This window comes from Lygodium microphyllum, chromosome 1, assembly GCF_053477565.2.
Source record: "Lygodium microphyllum isolate KBCC chromosome 1, Lygodium_microphyllum_v1.1.10, whole genome shotgun sequence".
Taxonomy (NCBI): Eukaryota; Viridiplantae; Streptophyta; class Polypodiopsida; order Schizaeales; family Lygodiaceae; genus Lygodium; species Lygodium microphyllum.
In genome coordinates this window covers 159,394,070-159,415,676 of record NC_141135.1, presented here as the reverse complement: position 1 = coordinate 159,415,676, position 21,607 = coordinate 159,394,070, and the positions used below count along the sequence as shown (strand labels likewise).

Below are 21,607 nucleotides of genomic sequence, written 5' to 3'. Positions count from 1 at the left end.
AAGTATCCAAGATCCATAAAGCATATATCCGGAAGCAATGAACCCAAATAGTATGCAATACTCTACAAGAATGATAGCCAATGTCAAAGCATCCAAGCTTCAATCTCAGCTTAGCAGCATGCCATAAACATATCCATAGGCATAGATGACAACCAAAGTGCCACTACATTCAATATATGGTATCCGAGTAGCCTCAAAGCATAATGAGCATAATCTTTATCAGACAACTACTTGTTGTCCATTATCAACAAGGATATGACAGTCAAAACTGAGTGAATGTGAGCTCAATTGAATCCCAGAACCATTCTGACATGTGTGAAGCATCCCCACGTATTAAGCAAACATTTCAACATCAATACCAAGCCTCGAAAGCATCAACTGACAAGATGCATATGCTTTTCCTAGATAAATGAAATTCAGCCCTATTATTATAACAGTGAAATATTTGAGAAAACATTCAGCCCATCTATCTTTACAATTTGCACGGGTGAGAGCCTAGTGCTCTTAAAATAAAACCTCGTACGCCGCCTTGCACTCTTTTACAAAAGTATTGACTTGTGCTTTTTCTTGTGCATCTTTCTCCTTGATTTGGAACTATTTTGCACTTCTTGTGTTTCCAAATTCTTCTTTGGCGCGCCTTCGTCTTCCATTTCACTTTTTTCACCTTGTTCGTTTGAGGGTTAACAATTGATAAAATGGCTACTCATCAGCTCAATAAGCACTCAACAAGACTCATTTAAGCCTTCGGAAGCTCTCAATAAGCATGGAGCAAGTTAGAACAAGCTGGAAGAAGAAAAGACTCAATGCATACTTCAAGAGAAAGAAACAATGACTGCCATAAAACCTTTAAAGCTCTAAATCCAAGCTAAAGCAAAGAAAGTTGGAGAGGAACATTTTGGTGTATTCAATCTACAAGATAGAGAGAGCAGATGCTACTTGTCTGATTTGCAACCATTGGAGGATCTTCTAAGGCAGTCAAGGGCAAGAAAAGACTAATCAATAGCATGTGACATCTACAGGCTGTTGAGACAAGCCAATAGTAGTAAATGATTGATTTTCTTCAATTCTTTGTATCTACAAGCTGTTGAGAGAGTGAAGCAATAGTAAATGACAGACTTTCTTCAATTCTTCATGAAGAAATTTTGAATTTTCTCTTCTCAACATTCTTTCTCATCTTCCAACCTTCTTATAGCCTTGCTCTGAAGATTACAAAATTCAGATCACCAGAGGTTGAGAAATTGCAGATTTCTCTACTGTAAGCCCTAAACTGCATAACAAAAATTAGGGTTTAGCAATAACCTTGAGAAGCATGCCAAAAATTGGAAGCTGTAATACTTAGATTCAATGGGACCGAAGCTGTTTTTAGTAATATTTAAGTGGAAGGACCAGCAAATCAATGAATTTGGCGCATTTTTAATCTCCATCAAAGTGTATGAAGGCCAATTGACTACCCGAATCAAGAGGAAAATCAAATTGAAAACTTGTTAGTTATTTTAGTCAACAAGGAAAGTTAGAATACATAAAGAGATTAGGAGAATCTCATTGTACATCAAGTTCTACTTCAATTAAGTTAAACAAATACCGGAAGAAGCACCAATTTTGAGGGCGATAGGGTATCGAATGATGAATAAGATCCTCAAATGGTTGGCTCTGATACTAGTTTAAGAAAATGAGTCCGAAGTGGAAGCGCACGAGAAAAAGCAAGAGCTATGGTGAAAGGAGCAAATGGAAGAGTGACAGAGACAATGTGTAATCAATATTCCCTTTATTCAAATGTCAGTGAGAATTTTTTAAAAAAAAGTGACAATGAAGAACCGTCGCCACCTATAGTGTACATATGCGAGTATTATCAGTGTAGTAATACATTGGTAGCTAGACACATATGCCTCTATCCCCAAATCTATATTTCAAATGTAGCTTCTTGGGTTTTAGTGAAGCATCTACATTTCAAATGTATCTTCCTGGGTTTTAGTGAAACAAGAATTATATATTGTATGACCAAGAGACAAAACATCATAGCAAGACGTGATGTGGTATCTAAGGGACATTCACATATAATGGACTAAGAAAGGGCACATTCTTCAACTTTATCATTAAGTGAAGTAGTCTATTATGAACCTGTCCCAAGAGCTATCCCTATCCTTATGGAGGAGAAAGCATAATCTTTGAATGATAAGAAAGCTCACCAACCTATAGTCATGCCATCGAGAAAGCAATTGTGATGAGGGGTGAAGCCATACTATGATCACAATAATCTTATGCGTACAACTATTAAGGACAAAGCAAAGAATGGCTTCTACTCAGATAGTTAATATAGCCTTGATAGTAGAGATTATGAGAGAAGTAAAGGCACCATAAGACATGGAAGAAACACTTATCAACCACCATGGAGAGCAACTATACAAGCTAAGTAAAGGTTTGGCACAATGGGTTTGAAAGGGAAAATAAAGGTTGATGGAAGCTTTGAAAAGTACAAAGCCAAACTAGTTGCATAAGGATTTTCATAGGTTCAAGGGTGATTTTTAAGATTCATTTACTCCAATTGCTACAACCACCACTATATACACAGTACTTGTAATGGCCGATTAGAAAAAGTGGTCAATTTACCAAATGGATGTTAAATCTACTTTTCTTAATCGAGCCCTTAAGGAGGTGTACATGGCTTAGCCACCCGCATTCTTAAAAAAAAGTTTCTAAGGTGAAAAATGTATTGTATAGATTGGAAAAAGTCCCTAGAGCATGGTATCAATGCATAGATAAGTTATTTTTAAGCTTAAACTTCAATAAATGTGCCTCAAATGCTAACTTGTATGTTTGCAAGGATGGTAAGAAGTATGTAATGATTGTTCTATATGTGAGATCTTCTTATTACAAGTGACTGTGAAGATATGATCCATCAAACTCCAAAGGCTTTGAACTTTGAGTTTGAAATAATGAACTTGGGCTTGTTGCACTGCTTTGGGGGATTAACGTTTGTCAGCAAGAGCCTAGCAAAATCTTTCGCTCTCAAATGTACACATGGGAGACCTTCAAAGCATCTAACATGACTAAGTGCAAGAAGATAGCTACACCTATTGAGATCAATGAAAAGCTATCCATTGAGAATACATCAACCCCAACAATATTGGGGTACAAGAGGCTATTCCGTAGTATCATCTACTTGTTAACATTAGACCAAATATTAGTTTTGTTGCTGATGCTTTGAGAAGGTTCTTAAAAAAGCCATGTGAAAGTCATTAAAAAGCTAGAATACAAGTCCTTAAATACTTGAAGAAACTCTTAACACTAGGTAAATTTGAGGAAGTCATTTTTAAAAATTGCTTCTCTTTGGGTTTAAGAATCTTCTCTTGGATTGATAGTAGCATTGTCTTATACTAAAGCGAAGTATAAAGCAACTTGATTTATTGTTTACTGCATGTGAAATAATATGGTTTAGGAGGATCCATTGGTATACAGAAGTATAGGAAGAATATCTAGTAGTGCTAAGATATGATAACTACAGTTACAACACCATCACAAAAAATCTAGTATTTTGTGTATGCATGATCTAATTAAAGATGAGGTAGAACTACTTGTCTACCAACGACGAAGAATGGAGCACATCTTCGCCAAAGCTCTTATAAAGGGCCTACTTTGAGTTCATCTTTTTAGACTCATCGACGATGAAGGTGGACATTCAACGAGGGTGTTAGATATTATCAATATCCCACCCTTGTAGTGTGCCACCAATGATCCATGGTGCTCAAAGTTGTAAGGTCCCCATTGTGGGTCTAACCTTGGAATTAGAGGCACATTGGACAATGTTGCAAAGTGTGGATATTATCAAGGGACCGGATATGGGGACAAAGCCCTTAGCTCAATGGAAAGCGAATATTTCTAATGCCTCAGCCAAATGATTTGCATTGCTAGTATATGTAGTGGCTTAATCACTAGAATAATTTGAAGCATTCAGAATGCTTTTTTATCCTTGAGTGTCTTGTGTTACTTCATACCACTCGTCTTTCATCTTTGTAACTTCAATTTCCTTTTGCACTTCTTATTAGTTTTTTTAAGTTGCCATAGCTTCAACTCAATTATTGATCTTTTTGATCGATAAGAAAATGCCATTGTTGGCAGAGATTTGACCTACCTACTTGAAAGCTTCACCATATGGCCATCACTTGGGGGACATAAGAGAAGATAACTCCTCCCCTGAATGCTTGCAAAATTTGACCTACTTACTTAAACAAAAAACATTTCCCTTCTTGGTCAAGTACTTAGATTACAAGAGATATGTGCCATAGTCGAGGCAAAGTCAATAGGAATGCACCGCATTTATGATACCTCATAGTTTTAATACTTAACATCATGCAAGTTCATCAAAATATTGTAGGGTAGTAAAGTACAATGTGGCATTTGAACGTGTCTACACACTAAGCGGCAGAGAGAGAGAGAGAGAGAGAGAGAGAGAGACCGGCTTGAACAATAATGATCTCTACTTCATAGCAAAATTAATGCATTTTATTTTAAAAAAACCGCATTAGAAAGATACCAAAAAATAAATGAAAAAACCATATTAGAAAGATACCAAAAAATAAATGAAAATACTTTTTACCCTCTAGAGCATCGGAACACTCTACCATGTGGATTTGGTCTAGTATGATCGAATCTCTAGCATGGTTACGTCCTGGCATCATATTTGATTATTGTTCCATGAAAAGCAAACCATCATTCTTATTTTCTACGAGTTTAAAGTCTGACAGTTGGCAAAATGAATGTAAACCTTCCAATTTACCATACCATACATTTCATTTTTTTTTTTAAAAGTCCGAAAACTGGCATCGATATATAAATTAACCACTGGGCCCCGATTCGATTATTCTCGTATTGCAACATTCTAATAAATGTACAACATGCACACGACTAAGGTCCACGCACTCGTATCGTGACACAGACAAGTGCGCACTAGCATATGCACCGGAGAATCCGCCCTTGTGTTTCTGAGAAGAGCTCTCTACTGGAAATCCCAAAGGCAACGGCTACTTTTCCTGTCTCTATTCCCCAAAGCAATGCCTACTTTCTCCATCCACAATCACCTTCCCTTCATGATTCACCATGCCACCATACCATTGTTGTAAGCATATGCCCTGATGGGGTCAATGCTAATAGATGCTTCTCATGTTGCAACTTTCTTATAGATGAGCACAGTTGCATCTTCCTCGACCTCGAAACTACCTTTTTGGCCCAAATCGTGCACCAAACCAGAATGGGGTGAAAAATCAATGTAAATAATATAGATATATATATATATATGAAGTCTCTCCATACATGCCAAGGTGCATTGGTATCTCAAGCCCGACACGAAGTGAACCTGTAAACCGAAGGCAGATTAGCAAACCACCCAATAAACCCAAATTTGAAGAAGTAAACAAGCATGCAGAAAATCACCTTACTACTTGTTCGCAGCTTTGTACAGATTATCGATAGTTTCCTACAAGAAGGTCAAAAAACAAGATTTTTGTTAAACAAGCCTGGTTGACACAAAGATAACATGCTAGTTATTCTGCTTGAATAAATCAATGGCAGGAGCCTTTTCTTTTGGTCTTTACTCTTCCTTTCAGGTGCTGCATTGTGAAGCACCTCCAACTTGATCTGTTTAGTTTCATTCACTTTTATAGTCAAATGGGTGCAGAATCTGACATAGCTGGGTTGGCAATCTTATTGAAAAGCACTCACTTCGATTGCTAAATACCCAGGTGCACTAGTGAAATATGAAGCCATGCTCTTACATGCCCACGTGGCTCAACCAATTGAACATAAAAAGAAATTTACAGAAAATGTGACAAACAGTTTAGCTATTTTAAGGGTCTCGTAATAACTTATATAGATGCCAAGAGTCCCAACTCTAGCGACTGAGTAGACTAATACTAAGGCCTTTGACTAACATGGAAATTGTTGACTAATATACAGGTTTCTGCATGCTAAGATCATTCTGTTACAGATATATGCTACTATCATAGATAGTATAGTGCCGCAGGGTGGTGGAAATAACAGCCCATGTTGACTCGATTCAGGAATGACTGGAGCCCCGCTTATGTGGTTTGCAGAAACATCCCTTCCATGATTCACAGGCAACAGGCATTCAATTAAGGAATGATTGGAGTCTCCCTTGGGGTATGTTGGGCCTGTAGCAATCCTCAAGCAAGCTTCGATTGAAAGAAGCTCAACTAGTTGAACTGACGGGTATCAACAGTTCTTTTCCTGATGTTGATTGTCACTTTTGCACACATTACAGTAGAAGACATATATCCAAAACATCCGCCAAAAAGTACCGAAATTGAGCCAGAAAAAACTATGAAAGACCCTTGACGGCCTGCAGCTGCATCACACTAATCACAAAGGACTCACTTGCAGGCTCTATTAACCGAAAAAACAGAAAACATAAAAAGGAACTTCCACCATGGTTCTTTACAATCCCCCTGGCGCCAAGGCACAGCACTGTCAAAGAGGTGCCCAAAGGTTTCTACTGGGGTGCAGTACTCCTGCTGGGGAGGAAAGAGGACTGCAGTCAAAAACCAGTATGTTGCACCTGCATCTGGTTTTTTCACTCTAGGAAGTGAAGTGAACCCATAGACAAGGTGGGAGAGCTCTTCTCTTCTCTTGACAATCCTATAAAGGAGGCTGTGGCTTACCCTCTACACACGCTCTCATGTTTATAAGCATTTCTCTATACATATCATCTTCCTAGAGCTTAGTGTTGCCATTGTGAAATCTTGGTAAGATGGGAGAGCAAGGGCAAGGTATGCATTGCTTTATTGTATGATGTGTTCCTTCTTATGAGAACTGTCCATAAATTCATTAACTTGCTGGTACCATTATGCAGCTATACCTCTAGTAATATGGGACATGAAAGGCACAGTATATCATGCCATCTTGCTAGAGCTTAGTATAGCCATTTTGGGGCTGTAGCTCTTAATAGTATGGGACATCAGAGGGCAAGGTATGCAACAACATGATGTGTTGCCCATGAGGCTGAGGGATGGCCAGATGGATTGAGCTATGCTTATTTCATTATTCTTTACATGTAGTTTAGAGGTATAATTTCTTACTATTAGTTTCTCTAATCTTTCTCCATAATTCCTTCATGCCAATATTTTCTCTAATTTATATGAGAACGAGGTGCAGTGGTATCAGATCACTATTCAACCTTCCATATTGATCTTAGTTTGTTTTGAAAAGAACTGACGTTTTCAATGTCAAAAGGACTTGTACGATGCTTAAATCTCAGCTTTCTCAAATTTTCTCAATGCAGAATGGCAAGCTCTGTGATGAATGCCTGAAAACCAGTCTCGTGCATGAAACATTGGTTGCCATGAAATATACTAAATGCACACTAACGCCTGGCAGTAGCTTTAACTCATACACAACAAACGCCAATATGTTGCAAATGTCCAAATGAACCAAAATACCTAGGAGATACCTTTGAGCACTTGTGGATAAATTCTGCCAATTCTTAGGACCTTTCAAATACCCATGCTCTTGGCTTAAGAGGTAAATGTAAGAGTCCCTCTTAGAATGAAACCATGCTCTTATTTCAGCACTCCTGATAGAACTTTGAGCTAGGGTCAGCATTTCCTGCCCTTCATGCATCCAGCTAAACTTATTAAGATTGGCATCGAGATGTGCTTGCGCTGGAGCCTGGCACCCATACATGAGCATCTAGGGATTATAAACAGTGAATGTTCAGTTAGGTCTCATGTATGCAAACTCCACGGTAGGAAGATATTTCTCCCAAATTGATGGTTTTGCAGAGATGTGCATCAGCATATCCTCTTAAATTTGCTTCTCATGCTTTGTTCATAGACCAACAGAGGAACTCCTGCTTAAAAGTGTTAACCCAAAAAGCTGCATTACAAAGTTACCAAAACTCTTTAAAACAGCCCCAAAACTCCAATTACCAAACTTACATTAAAATTTTACCTTAGTTTGTGTCCCATAATATCTAATACCCATCTAATACCCAGACCTTGGGAGAATCCCCATCTATAAATAGAATGTTGCCGTTACACTCAGCCTTATCTTGACTTGCAGATTGTTGGTGCCTTGTTCCACTGCAACCTCATCCAGCCCTCTCAAAGCTGGGTTCAGCCTGGCAACTGCAGCAAAGGCTGTCTTCTGCTCAGCAGCTGTCATACACCACTGATATCATCTGATCTGCTGTCACCTACACCTCAGCACTCTCTGCTTTTTCAGCCTGCACCTGCCATATGAATTGGACAGGTTCCTACACTGTGTATGGATCCCAAAACACAGCTGGCAGCCTCCAAACAGTGACCAGCTATTGTGAACAGCAGGGCAGCTTACTTTGTCCCGAATCTTAGAAGATAAACACAAGTGTACAACACAAAACAAATTGATAACAACAGAAGTTTTGGGCAAAGAGTAACTCGGTGATAATGAAGAATGAATCAGTAAAGCTAAATACTGTAAACACTCTATGCAAGAGTGAATTAAAGACCTTGAACTCCGTGTCGCAAAAAGCACACTGCTTCCACAGCCTCTAGGAGCTGCTGCCTGTCTCTGGACTTCTCCATGCTTTGTCAAATCATTCCACATCAGGTGCATCCCTGCCATAGTTGCACTCGTACGTAGTACAAACTGGTTTGTACTATACGGTTCGTACCGTACCGTACTGTACGAATTCGTACTAAAAACAAGGACTCTTTTTTTTTTTTTTGGCGTGGTTGGTGGTGGTTTGGGTTGTTGATTGTTGTGGTGGTGGTGCTGGTGATTTTGTAGCCTTGATCAATCAACCAAGAAAGGCGGTGGAAGCTTGATTAGACTCCTCATACATGTTTTGTTATGATTTATCCTAGAGCCAAAGGTCATACATAAGGTATTCAAGCAGTTCCAAACGTTTTTAATTGATGTCCCATCCTTTTTCACAATATGTTAGTGTCATCAATAAATAAATTCAGCACCATTTGAGAATCATCAAGTAGCTTAATCCTATTGATTTTACTTTTGTTCACAACTCATTTTGCACCACCCAACCCAAAGCATTAGTACACATTGCTAATAAAACTAGGCCAGAGGATAGCTTGGTCTAATGTACCTTCTGAGAGTACACGAATTAGTGACTGTACCATCGGTAGCTACTTAAGCCTTAGCAATGCCAAACAAAACCATAACAAAATTCATAAATCTTTTACCCAAACCTTTGGTGGTTTGTTTGGTAACTGTTGGTTTCACAAGTCATTTTGGCCTCTTGTAGACGTTAATAAAGCATCTCATGTCATTTCATATCTCTCTCTCTCTCTCTCTCTCTCTCTCTCTCTCTCTCTAAACCTTCTCTCTCTCAAGCATACATGCCTCTTATTTGTATGATCATTCATGTATGATGTATCCACTCCTATGTATGTACTTGTAAGTTGTAGCACATGTTGCACATGTGGCATATGCCATAGAGATTTTGGCGTGTTACCCTCAAGTATTCATCTTATATACTCCAATAGCATTGCTATTTAGACTCTAAACATCTATTCTATCATCTATAGTTCAAAATAATGAAGTTAATTTTTTTTTCGTACTAATATCGTACTGTACCTTATAAAATCTTAAGGTACCATTTAGTACCATATTTTATTGTACCGTACTTTTCGTACCTGACAACTATGCTTCTAACGTCAAGTAATACTTTACATGGTATCAAAGCTAGGTACTCTGAACAAACCTAGACCTTGATTTGAAAGCTCGAAATTGGAGATAGGAACTCTCAAAGTGAAGATGACTTCAAACACACCTTTACCATCTCCAAAAAAGCATGTGCCAACAACCAAATAGAAGTGGGTCACAAAACTTGCTCCTGGAGATTCTGACACTGGCAAAAACACGCCTAACTACCATTGTCATTCAAGATCTCACAACAGGAATATGATTCCATCCTTGTGTATCCAATCCAAGAAGCCATTGAAGGTGAATATGATTCTTTTCCTTTAGATGATGAAAATAAGTTTGAAGATGTTCTAGGTTCCTTGAATCCTCCAACTAGAATGTTCCCCCCTATTGGAGAAAGAAACACGAATCGTGTTCTATTCTTCCAATCAAATCCATCTACTCTGGTGCAAGGTACTCAAGCTTTTACTTTTGTTCCTTCTTCCTCTTTTGATCCTACTCTAATGCAAGATTCTAGAACAGGGTATGAAGAAGATAAATATCAATTTGATAACTATGGGACATGTCCTGAAGAGAACCGATTTCTGTATATCAACACACATTCCTTGATTTATTCATCTTCTAGTCATTTTGACATTGGTGCTTCATCACCATTTCCATCATCATCTACGTTTCAATTTCCACTAGTAAACTCTGAAAATCATTGTAACTATCACAATAATATAATACATGTTTTTTTATTTCATTTTTAAAATAAAAAACAATTTGTTTAGCCGTTACATCAACCAATTTTTGTATTCACTATATGGCTTGCAATTGTTATTTCAAGCAGCAAAATGAGAATAGGAAACGGTTAAATTTACTTCAATTACGTGCATACCACAATCCCAAATCCCACCTTTTTCTTTTGTTGCTTTTAAACCTTCATTTTGCGCCATCATTCATGTCACCCTTCACCATTCCAAATAGTCCAAGAGTAGATTTCAAACAAGGGGACAGCAAGCCTAAATCTATTTCAGTCAATATGAATGCAAAGTCTGTTAAACCACACACCACACTTGGGGGATCTTCAAACATGGGCCCATCTCCTTTTAGGTCCTCAGCTTTTGCACATGCGGGTGATGGGAGGTGGCTAGTGGTGGAGGCTCATCCTTGAAACCAAGCACTTTTGGGATATTCCTCACATGGATTACCTATCCACAAATTCCCCCTCCCAAGTGTTGACCATTTGTAACCGCAATTCGCCAACATGGCATTACCTAGAAAACCTTCTAGATATATTCATGTGCCTCAACTAGCAACTGGACAAGGTTATTGGGTTCAAGTGCCTCCTGCTATGGCACCTTATGGAAACCCTAATCCCATTCTTGCATACCCATCTTAACCATCCTACTGTCCTTACCCCTCTTAATCTTCTTAACAACACCTCATAGTTCTAGCTCCTCATCTACATCTACTAAGAACGCATTCAGTGATAAGACTCATTTCCATGAATCTAATTACACCACTCCATCAAATTTGATGAGGCATATGCTTGAGTCACAGAACTTGTGACCCCAACCCAACCCTTGTTTGTGGCTCCTTCATTGGTTGTTTACCCTTGTAAAGTCTAAAATGCTTTAGCCATAGTTAAGCTAATGCAAGGCCTCCTCCCTAAATTTCATTCACAATTACATCATTTTTACCTTACATTTGAGCTGTGAAAATACTTGAGTAACTGCTATGTGGCTTGGGATAGGAGTAATCGTATCAATCTCAATGATCAGCTCCAACAATTCAAGATCACAGACTAGGATAAGATAGCAAAATACTTGTGTTACTTGCGGACTTGGCCACTGCAAGACTCCTTAAGTTTGCTAATGACTAGGTCACATTGTTCCTAAACAAGTAGTCTCAAAACTACTATAATTTTGTCTAACAAGTGATCTTTAGAGCCTACTATGCCCACTTTTTGTGAGTTGGGTGTCAGCTATTGGGTTATGCTTAATCATTCGATCAATTCCATAAAATTATTCCTCTCTCACCTAACTAGATTTTTAGAATAAAAAAGGAAAGTTCAAGGAACCTTAGATAAGTATGAGGTTAGCATGGTTTTCTTCATTTTGTATATTCGTAGAAAGCTAAAGACAGCTGACGGAACCTTGGATAACAACCAAGGAATTGACTTTTATTTCACCTATTAGTAGGACTTAAATGGCCTATCTAAAAAATGGATGTCAAAAGTGCATTTCTAAATGCTTATTTTGAGTAGAAAGTCGATGTGGAGCAGCCTCTTGGGTTTTCTCTTTCAAACCATAAAGACAAGGTCTTTCACTTGCAAAAAGCTCTTTAAGAGCTAAAACAAGCATCACATTCTTGGTTTCCTATAATGAAATGGACGAGTTTCTTCGATCTCAATTTTAAGGCTACCATTCTACCCCTTATGCCTCGTACATGTATGTAAAAACCATTTTAGAGAGGATCAGCTATATCTTATTATATGTTGATGATCTTTTGATCATGGACTTAGATTCTCCTAGCGTAGCATAAAGACCAAGCTTTGCTCAAGATTTGAGATGACTAACCTCTCGCAACTATCCTATTTTTTGGGCATGGAGCTAGAATCTTTGTATCTAAATAGAAATATATCCTTCGGTTAGAGGATCACTATAGACATGCCCATAACCACTCCTTTTGATTCTACCGTGAAGCTTTCTAAGGATTCATCCTAGGCCCGATCTTGCCTACTCTATTTCATTGCATAATCAATATTTCAATGTATCTAAATTGTCGCATTGAATTGCTTGCTTGCGTGTGTTGAGATATATAAAGTATAGTTATTCATTTAGATTACATTATGGTAAAGGTTTGCTTTTAGAGGGGTACATTGACTTACATTAGGCAAGAGATCCTAACACAAGTGGGCATTCCCATCATGGTTAAGTCTTCTCTCTAAGTACAACTCTCATTGTTTGGTCTAGTCTTAAACTAGAGATAGTGGCTGCCTCTAATGCCAAAGCTAAGTATCAAGCTCTCTCTGATGGCACCAACGAGGCCATTTATCTAAGGAGCTTGCTAGCCGAGCTACACTTTCCATGTAGCATGACAACCTCTTCTTCGACAACCAAAATGCTATTACATTAGCTAGTAACCCCATCATCAGTCCAAAGACGAAACATGTTGGCATGCACTACTATTTCACTAGACAACAAGTAGAGCTAGACACCATTCACCTAGATTTTGTGCTCTCATGCAACTTTGGAGATATTTTGACCAAGGCAATCAATAGACTAATCCTTCAATACTTGCTTCCCCACATTAGCATGGGTGCTCCCTCCCTTCTACTTAATCCTAATGGGGAGAGGGGATCCCTATATGTTTTCCTTTCACCATCCCATGGTGAGAGGGAACCGCTTCTTCTCTTGGTGCTTAGAACATTTTGGTCACCATCTCTTCGATGGTATACATATTTTGTATCATTATCCATTTTGATCTTGATGATCATGATTGCAAAAGGATACTTGTGAGACAAGTGAACACTTTCCCTATGAGAGTGTTGTCAAAGTGTCACTATTGCATGGGATTTTGCTCACATTATGTTCTTGTAAACATGCATCTGTCCATATTTATACATTTTCCTTCATCAAAGAGTGGTCGACTTCAATCCACCATAATCATGGTATCTCACATGGCAATCTACATGACAAGACCTCTATGGCAACATTCTATGTATGGGTTAAGCTATGCTTTGCAATCCCTCTTGGATTCCATTTTTGAGTGGCTTGAGAAGGGCTATTATTCTAAAAGATTACCTCTTTAAAACAGCCCCAAAACTCAAATTTACCAAACTCTATTTATAAATTACTAATGCTTCTATATCCCATAAGCCAACACTCAAACTTTGGAAGGATCCACATCTATGAATAGAAGGCTTCCCTTACACTCAACCTTACGTTGTCTTGCGAATAATTGGCACGCTATTCCACTACTATCTCCACGCCTCATCTAGCAAATACCTTTGTTTGTGTTGTTCATCTTTGCCCTGGTCCTTTCTAACAGATAGAAATTCAAGGTTTTGTATTCACTCTTGCATAGAGTGTTTACAGTATTTAGCATATTCATTCATTCATTCTTCATTATCTCTGAGTTACTCTTCGCCTCTGAGTTCTACCATTATCACTATGAGTTATCTCATACACGTGTTTATCTTTTGTGTTAAGAGTATCCTTTTACATAAAGTAGTTTTCAACCTTCTGAAATCCTCTAACCGCAAATGAGTTGTGAAATTAGTGTTTTGATTGCTCACAATATTAGAAGGAAGACCATAAAGTTTAAGAACAAAATGGTAAGAAAAGTTCAAAATTGTTAAGAGTTCCTTTCGTGAGTCAAGATCTGGCCATCTTTGTCAATCTGTCTGTTTTCATGGGTAAGAAATTGGCCACGACACCTATATGGCATCATGACCCCTGCTGATAACATTTAACTTTACAAGTTAAAATGTGATCATCTTTTACCAATTCAAAGCTATTTGGGCCTAGAAGTTCAATCTTCATCTTCTTCAGTTCTCAGTGTCTTCCAAACTCTCTAGCTCTAGACCTCTCTTAAAGAACTATATCCTCAAACCACTGAAGTCTAGTGTAGGCTGAAGGTCAAATTTTGTATTTGTTATCAAAGGCATATACTGTAAGGCATGTGTTAGGGCTTGATGGAGGAGGATGCAGGGTGGTAAGAGGGGGCTTCTCTGATTCAGTGAATTCAATTTGATGACTGTGAGAGGAGGATGTGGCGTGATAATCATAAAGTAAATTCCATTAGATGAATATGAAAAGCATCCATCATCTCCCATTCAGGAATAACATTGGCCTTGACTTCTGGAGCTTCTTTTATATCTGTAACTTTGTCCATTGGGGCTTCAATCTAACATTTTGCTAAATTCCTTGTTTCTTCAGGTACAAGATGCTGACTATCACTCATTTCAATTGTTTGAAAACAATGAACCGGACCTCCGGACCCTCCACCCAAAGACTACCCAGAAACCGCCACACATTTGGGATGACAGCTACAAGATTCTGGTTATAGCTAGCTTCGATGTCTTAAATACAGTTAATCAAAACTTGAGAGCCACTTGCCAAAAGTGCACACATATCTGTTGATAGCCAAATAACAGAGCGCACACTTCCTTGCAAATGGTACCACGTAAAATTGGCTGATGAGTCGCTCTCGATTTTCATAAAACATGGGCTGTTCAGGTCCCTCTCAAAATTCTGACCACTGCTAGTCTGGATTCTTTGACTACACTTGGTTTAAACTAGGCATTACCTAAAGAGCATGCATGTATCTAGTACTAACCACAGCATTTCCAACAAACCAAGTTACCATCTTGTACATGGAAAGGTTGAAATTTGAGACATCCAGCAAGGGCAAGCCAGTAAATATTGGTGACTAAATCAGTAAACATTTATATTTGAAGAAGCCCACTTTGTATGAGATGGTACTCCAACAGCTATAATCACATTGAAACCCCTTAGATAGTACACCCTCATAAACTGTTAGAATCCTTCCTTTCATTGCCTCCCCAGCTGCTCCATTCCCCTTTCCTGCCCTTCCCCCTCTTCACAGAGTCTCCCTCCTTCCCTAATTCTCAGTTCCCTCCAGCCACCCAAAGAAAAAAAAGAGAGGGCAGAAGTTACCTTGTAATATTTCAAAAGCTGTGGTCTCTTTTTCTTGTATGTGGGGGTCAAAAGATCCCTCTCCACATCAAACGGCTGTGGCTCAAGATGAACAGCTTTTATGACCTCAAAGCCTTTTAACTGAAAGGAAGTGGAAGTATTATTGGAACTTTCAAGAAACCGCCATATCAGTTATAAAACTGAAACAATGGGAGCAGTAACTACCTTCTTCTCTTTTGCAATATTCCCAAGTTCCTTGAGAAAATGCTGCTTTGCCTGCTCTTGACTACATAAAGTCGCAAGATCATCTTCAAGACCATTTGCCTTTGCCCAATCTTCCATGGCTGCCTTACTCGGAACAATGACAGCTACAAGGAAGGACTCAAAACTGTTTCCATAAATCCAGATCTGCCATGAGATAGCATTGGCTCATCAATGAATTCGTTTTTCAGTAAAAGTAAGTGACATAAATGAAATTTGGAAAGCATTTTCTTATTTAAAATGTTTAAAGCATGATTCAAGAACTAATCAGTAAGGAGTGTTCTCAAGATAAGCAATAACACAAATAAATATACGCAACAGACTATCAAGCTGGAAAGCAGGTACCAGGTCGTGAAGTATGACAGAAACAAGAGTCCTTAATAGACTACTAAGCTAGAACAAAGTTGTAAGGGATGACAGACTCAGGCTCTGGGGATTAAGTCCGAAACTGGGACACAACATCATGATACATATTCCACTGTGAAATATATCATACGGACATGGGCAGCAAAGAATCAGGTTTAAATTTTAGCAGCCTATTAGCCAAATGACTATTTGCATGTATAGCATATTTATCACTGACTCACTAGACATACCATTTCTACACAAGTACCTCCCCCATTGTTTTATCTGTCAAGAAATTTGATGCCAGTATATCTTGGATCAAAGCAATCACAAAAAAGCCTTTCCATGGCTCCACTCAAGAGTTTGGACCCCAAATACGATATTTTTTGAAGCATTACACAAAATAAAGTAAGATGGATTCTGACAAAATGAAACTAAAAGCAACCTAAAGTTTGCACACAAAGTTGCATGCATGGCTTTCCGTATGTTTGTCTAGGTAACTTCATTACTTAGAATAAGAACATCATAGTACCTCAAAGTCAGAATTGCAGGCATCTGCATATCCCCCGAACAAGATTATTGAGCGTATTTGTATCCAACAAACAGGCATTTGCATACCCCTGACACACACTTTTCTTGATTCCTACTTAAAAAACATAATAGACAATACATCATACCGACTCTATCAGAGGAGAACTGCTGTAGACATTTTCCAGATTCTCAACTGCAACATACTCTCCCTGTGATAGTTTGAAAATGTTTTTCTTTCTATCAATCAGCTTTAATGAACCATCAGGTTGCAATTCCCCAATATCACCTGCATGTTACACAAAGACAATGTTTAAAAGTATTAAACTTATTTTGTTCAAGACCCTGAAGTTGACTGAGCACGTACCTGTGTGAAACCATCCATCAACCAGAACCTCTTCAGTAAGATCATCACGTTTATGATAACCAACAAATACACTCTTTCCCCTTATGCAAACCTCTCCTCGAGGAGTTGCAGCAAGGGCATTGTAACCCAACTCCGGAACTGACTCCAGACACACATCAATGTTTGGGAGTGGAGCTCCAACAGTACCCAACATTGAAATCACGTCAGGTATGGAAACAAAGCTTGCTGCACAAGTTTCTGTAAGGCCTGAAATGCAACAACTCTTAAATCCATAATCTAGAATGCATCAATATTTTTAAATATTGAGCAACCACTTGCAGTCATATAGTTAACCTAAGTAGACAGCACCTAGACACTCAAGCCTCAGATACAACCAACACTACTCAGTGAAACCGGCTTTCTTTCATCTATGTCCACCACGGGCACTACCAAAGAGTAAGTGAGGAAGCAGTGATGGGCAAAAGGAGTAGGGTTCTCTTGCTCTTCAAAAGGTTTTAACCTACAACAATCTGCCACACTAGTCAATACTGTCAGAAGATGAGGTTGCTTGACAAACTGGATTCCTGGGTCTTTGGCTTCCAAGCTTCATTATGGTAAAGTATTACCACGGAAAGCAATGCAAGAGCACTTCATTTGGGGTGGTCAGCTTATATTATGGAAATTAGCTGTGGCAAAATTTAGACTCACATGGAGACAACCATACATTGTTTAAGTCATACTGCATGGCTCATAAGATGTCACATATTATGGAAATTAGCTGTGGAAATATTTAGACTTACATGGAGACAACTATATATTGTTTAAAGTCATACCGCATGGCTCATAAGATGTCACATATTATCTCTGAGTATGGCCGGCTAGTCTTGGCCATTTCCAAGATCAAAATCTAGATTTTTCACAAGACCCATTAGAAACTCACAAGAAGAGCATTAGACCTTTTCTATTTCATCTGCTGGTTGGCCTTTTGGCTTTTGCCCCCACAAACATTTTTCTTTAAACACACACACACACACGAATATTAGCCAAGAAAGCGGGCAAGAAGCATTGCAGGCCATTTTCCTATGCAACATAGGTTATAGCTTGCATGCCGAATGAACAGCAGAGCTTGATTGCACTAGGCCCTCCTCCTTGTGACTCTATCAAGGAGGAACACCGACCAAGTATTGAATGCAACAGCATAGGCTTACACAAACACCCACCATGTGAACATCGGTCTCCAACCAAGTGATGCACCTAGCAAGACTTGAACTCACAACCTAATTGTTACCTGCTAGGCCATCTTCTTTGGGATCATATTGCAAGTATTAGACAATTACTTTTATATCCATTTTCCAATACACGGATAACAAGAGTAATTGGCATGCATTAAGTAGCAATTTGGGAAAGTGTGGTTAGAGACATCAAATTCAATTTGGAAAAGGGCTGTTAGGGACATCAAAATGACTAGATGACCTTTTTCTAAGATTTAGCACAAGTGACAATATCAAGCTTTTGGTTGGCTATGACCTTTGTCTAAGATTTAGCATAGGTGTCAATATCACGCTATAGGTTGGACATGTAGCCATCTCTACACTCTATTCCTTTTTAATATGAGAAATCATTGCATTCGATTTTGTATATTTTGTGGATTGTTGGTTTACTTTTGTGCAAGGCCCACATAGTGACATGGGTTCTCCTAGCCTTGCATCTACATGGCTCGCTTAATGGACACCCTAAGTGCTCCTCTACTAGCATGCTCTATTGGGCTAAAGAAGCAAGTGTTACTAGCTTAGCGGTGGAACTTGCCCCTATGCATCAACCACTACTCCAAGCAATCAATGAGATAACCTCCATGTTTGTCAATTCCAAAATAGAGCCCCATACATCTTTGATGAGAAAATGTAAGTAACAAACACAAGGGACCAAATACATTGTGTTGAGAATGCATGGATTTAGAGCATGGCTATGGCGGATGGAACACCAAGACAATGTTCAGCACGGCTATGGCGGATGGAACACCAAGACATAGACAAGAAGGACTGACTCTTACTCAAGTGAATTAGGTTCCAAGATAGAAGCTTGGACTCGTAAACACAATCTTGAGTATGACACTGACTGTGATTGAAAGGACAAAGTACAATAGTATTGCGTTGAAATAAGAACCAAGTACATGCTTATCTAGCCTTTGGGTCGTTCCACTCTCCTCACTATGCTTATGGGATATACAGCATCTCTTTCTAGAGCATAAGTCATTTGTCACATTTTTCAACATCCCCCCTCAAATGATGAGTTACTACACTTGCTGGCTTTTGCCTCCCCTATATGATGACATTAACCGCCGCGAGACTAGCCCATAGGCAGCCTAGTCAAGTTAAAGCTTGAAACTATACATCTTTGGTAAGGGTGTTTACAAAACATCATCCACTAAGGGAAACAAAATCCACTATGGGAAAACACAAGATCCACTTGTTGAGAAACCCTTCACCCTTCACCTGCACTTTGTATTTTGCGTTTAGGGTTTGCAGCGCCAAAAAGGGGCGCCATCCTAGACTCACTGTGCCTATTTATAGGCCACTCTCTCATTCATTCCTTACGGCTGATTCATTCAGTCAGTTACCTCTTCTCTCTAGCCTCTCCACTACCCTCACACCCCTTCAGGAGGACATTGCGGTTCGTGGTTCGTGGCTGTCTTCATCATCTTCCTTGTGCTACAACACCCTTGTTCCCTTGTATCACATTCACTCCATGAGTTAGAACTTCATCATTCCATTCATCAGAGTTTCTTCTCTCTTCTCTTCTCTTCTCCATGTTTGCCGAGTTCACTCTGTATTCCTCCCCGCCAACCCTATTGTCTCGCTGGCACGTCATCTTTTGACATGGTATCAGGGTGGACCTGCTCAAACATCGGCAATAATCCTCCACTCCAATGAAGGCAAACACCGGTAGCAGGTTCAGCATCCACTTCTCTTCTTCTTCCGCTGCATCAAAATCTCGTTTTTGCAAATTTCAGGTGTTTTCAGCTTGCTGCCCACACCCCTTTCGCGGAGGACATCGTAGTCTCAACTGTCCATTAGTATCATCTACAGTCTGGTGCCTGTTTCCAACCTTCCACCTACAGTTTGCAACTGTTTACAGCAGAGCGATAGCTGCTGATCACTCTCCATTCACAAAACAATCTCATTTTTGCAGATTTCAGTCTTTTACTACTGGTCACATCCTCCTCCCACTAGCAGCTAACTTCCAGCCCTTCCACTACCCTCCCACCCCTTGAGGTGGACATTGCGATTAGTGCTTCACACTGCCCTCACACCCCTTGAGGCGGACATTGCAATTCATGGTTCAGGGTGGCTGACCTCTTCCTTCTTCAACAAGCCACATCGATACCATGGCGTCTCCCCCAATAGATTGCCCTTCTACTGAGTGTTCCTACTGCGGCACGAACAGTCATCCCACCGAAGACTGTCGACTTCCACCTTTGCTCCCCACCCCTCCGAAGTATATGCATCTTCCACCAGGCCCTCCTTGTGCCACCTCTCCTTTCTGGGCCACAGAGATTGTTCTGCATCGGCTATCAAAGTACTATGCTCAAGGCAATAAGATGCATCCGATGCGCACTAAGTCCTTTCAAGCACATGGAGGATTGATTGACGCTACGACCTCCTAGAGATTGTTGCAATGCCAGCGACATCTTCTCCCACTTATTTTCAGGTACAGTGGCTTCCAGGACCTACGGATCTGCAGTTTGCTGCATCGAGAGACAGTGATTATTTGATACCGTCTCCTCATCAATCTGCTCCTTCGAGAGACAGTGGTTGCTCGGACTCCTTCCTGTTCTTCGGCTACCTAGTCTGCTCCAGTGAGAGACATCAACTGTTGCCCACCTCTTGCTCATTCTCAGCCCCACCCTGGACTACTAGGGTTCGAGAGGCTACCTTTGGGAGCTCTTCAACACCCCAAATACCTTCTTTGGCACGACCAGCAGTACTTGCTTCGTCATCAGACATTTTGAAGTCCGTGATCCATGAGTTTTTGGATTCCCTATCTACTTCAAAGGGGGATTCTGAGGAGGATGTTATTTCTTTGCCCTCAGAGGGGGCATCTACTCCTTCTTGGACTTCAATGGGGGCCCCTCCACCTCCCACCTTAGAGGGGGTACCCACTCCACATGAAATTCTTTACCCATCCTCTACTTTCTTGCGGTGGCTGTCTTCAACCAGTCATCTCTTCTACTAATACCCAAGATCTTCAAGTACCACCTAGATCGGGACCATGGAGGTTCAACCGCGACTTGGTAACGAGGCCTTTGTATTTCTTCTAGCATGGATGCACGGAGCTAGTGGCTTCTCTCCCGAGGTTGCGTTTCGGGTTCTCCAATTCACTCTGTCTACTAGTTTTACTACAGGTTTCCTTTCCTGTGGACATCTTGGGTCTTAGGGATCCTCTACATCTTCTTCCTCCTCTTCTCTTCTTGCCTTCGTCACTTGGTTAGCATGGAGCCACCACCCGAGATCGAGTGCAGGCATATCCTTATGGTTCTCAGCACGATACAAAGTCCGACATTCCTCCTATGCATTGCATGTTTTCATCATCTTTGTACTAGGGCGCTTGGGCAAGTGAACAATTTCCTCACGAGGGACATTGCCCAAGTGGCACCTACTGCATGAGCATTCTTCAACATGTAGCATTGCATCTCCACCTCACTCTTCTCTTGTTTCCCTTTTTGGGCCTGAGAGGGTGTTATATTTATAAGGTAAATTAAGGGAAACATGCACAAGGCATGACCGTACGGGGTCTTGGACGCCCGAACGAGGTTTAGGGGAGCCTA

The 21,607-nt window shown here is 39.8% G+C and overlaps 1 protein-coding gene across 2 annotated transcripts in view; it reads right to left on the bottom strand.

Moving 5' to 3' along the window:
• Positions 1-4,696: 4,696 nt before the first annotated feature.
• LOC148041878 (long chain acyl-CoA synthetase 4-like) overlaps positions 4,697-21,607 on the bottom strand; it is a 131,464-nt gene continuing 114,553 nt past the window's right edge. Inside the window, exons 15-20 of one of the 2 annotated variants that reach the window (XM_087683668.1) lie at positions 16,804-17,049; positions 16,586-16,725; positions 15,528-15,710; positions 15,324-15,443; positions 5,428-5,470; positions 4,697-5,350 (exon numbers count right to left, since the gene is read on the bottom strand). In XM_087683668.1, the coding sequence (XP_087539794.1) occupies positions 5,432-5,470; positions 15,324-15,443; positions 15,528-15,710; positions 16,586-16,725; positions 16,804-17,049 (728 nt within the window). In that variant the 3' untranslated portion in view covers positions 4,697-5,350; positions 5,428-5,431. The remainder of the gene's footprint in view (positions 5,351-5,427; positions 5,471-15,323; positions 15,444-15,527; positions 15,711-16,585; positions 16,726-16,803; positions 17,050-21,607) is intronic. The other variant, XM_087683675.1, reaches the window with a different exon arrangement.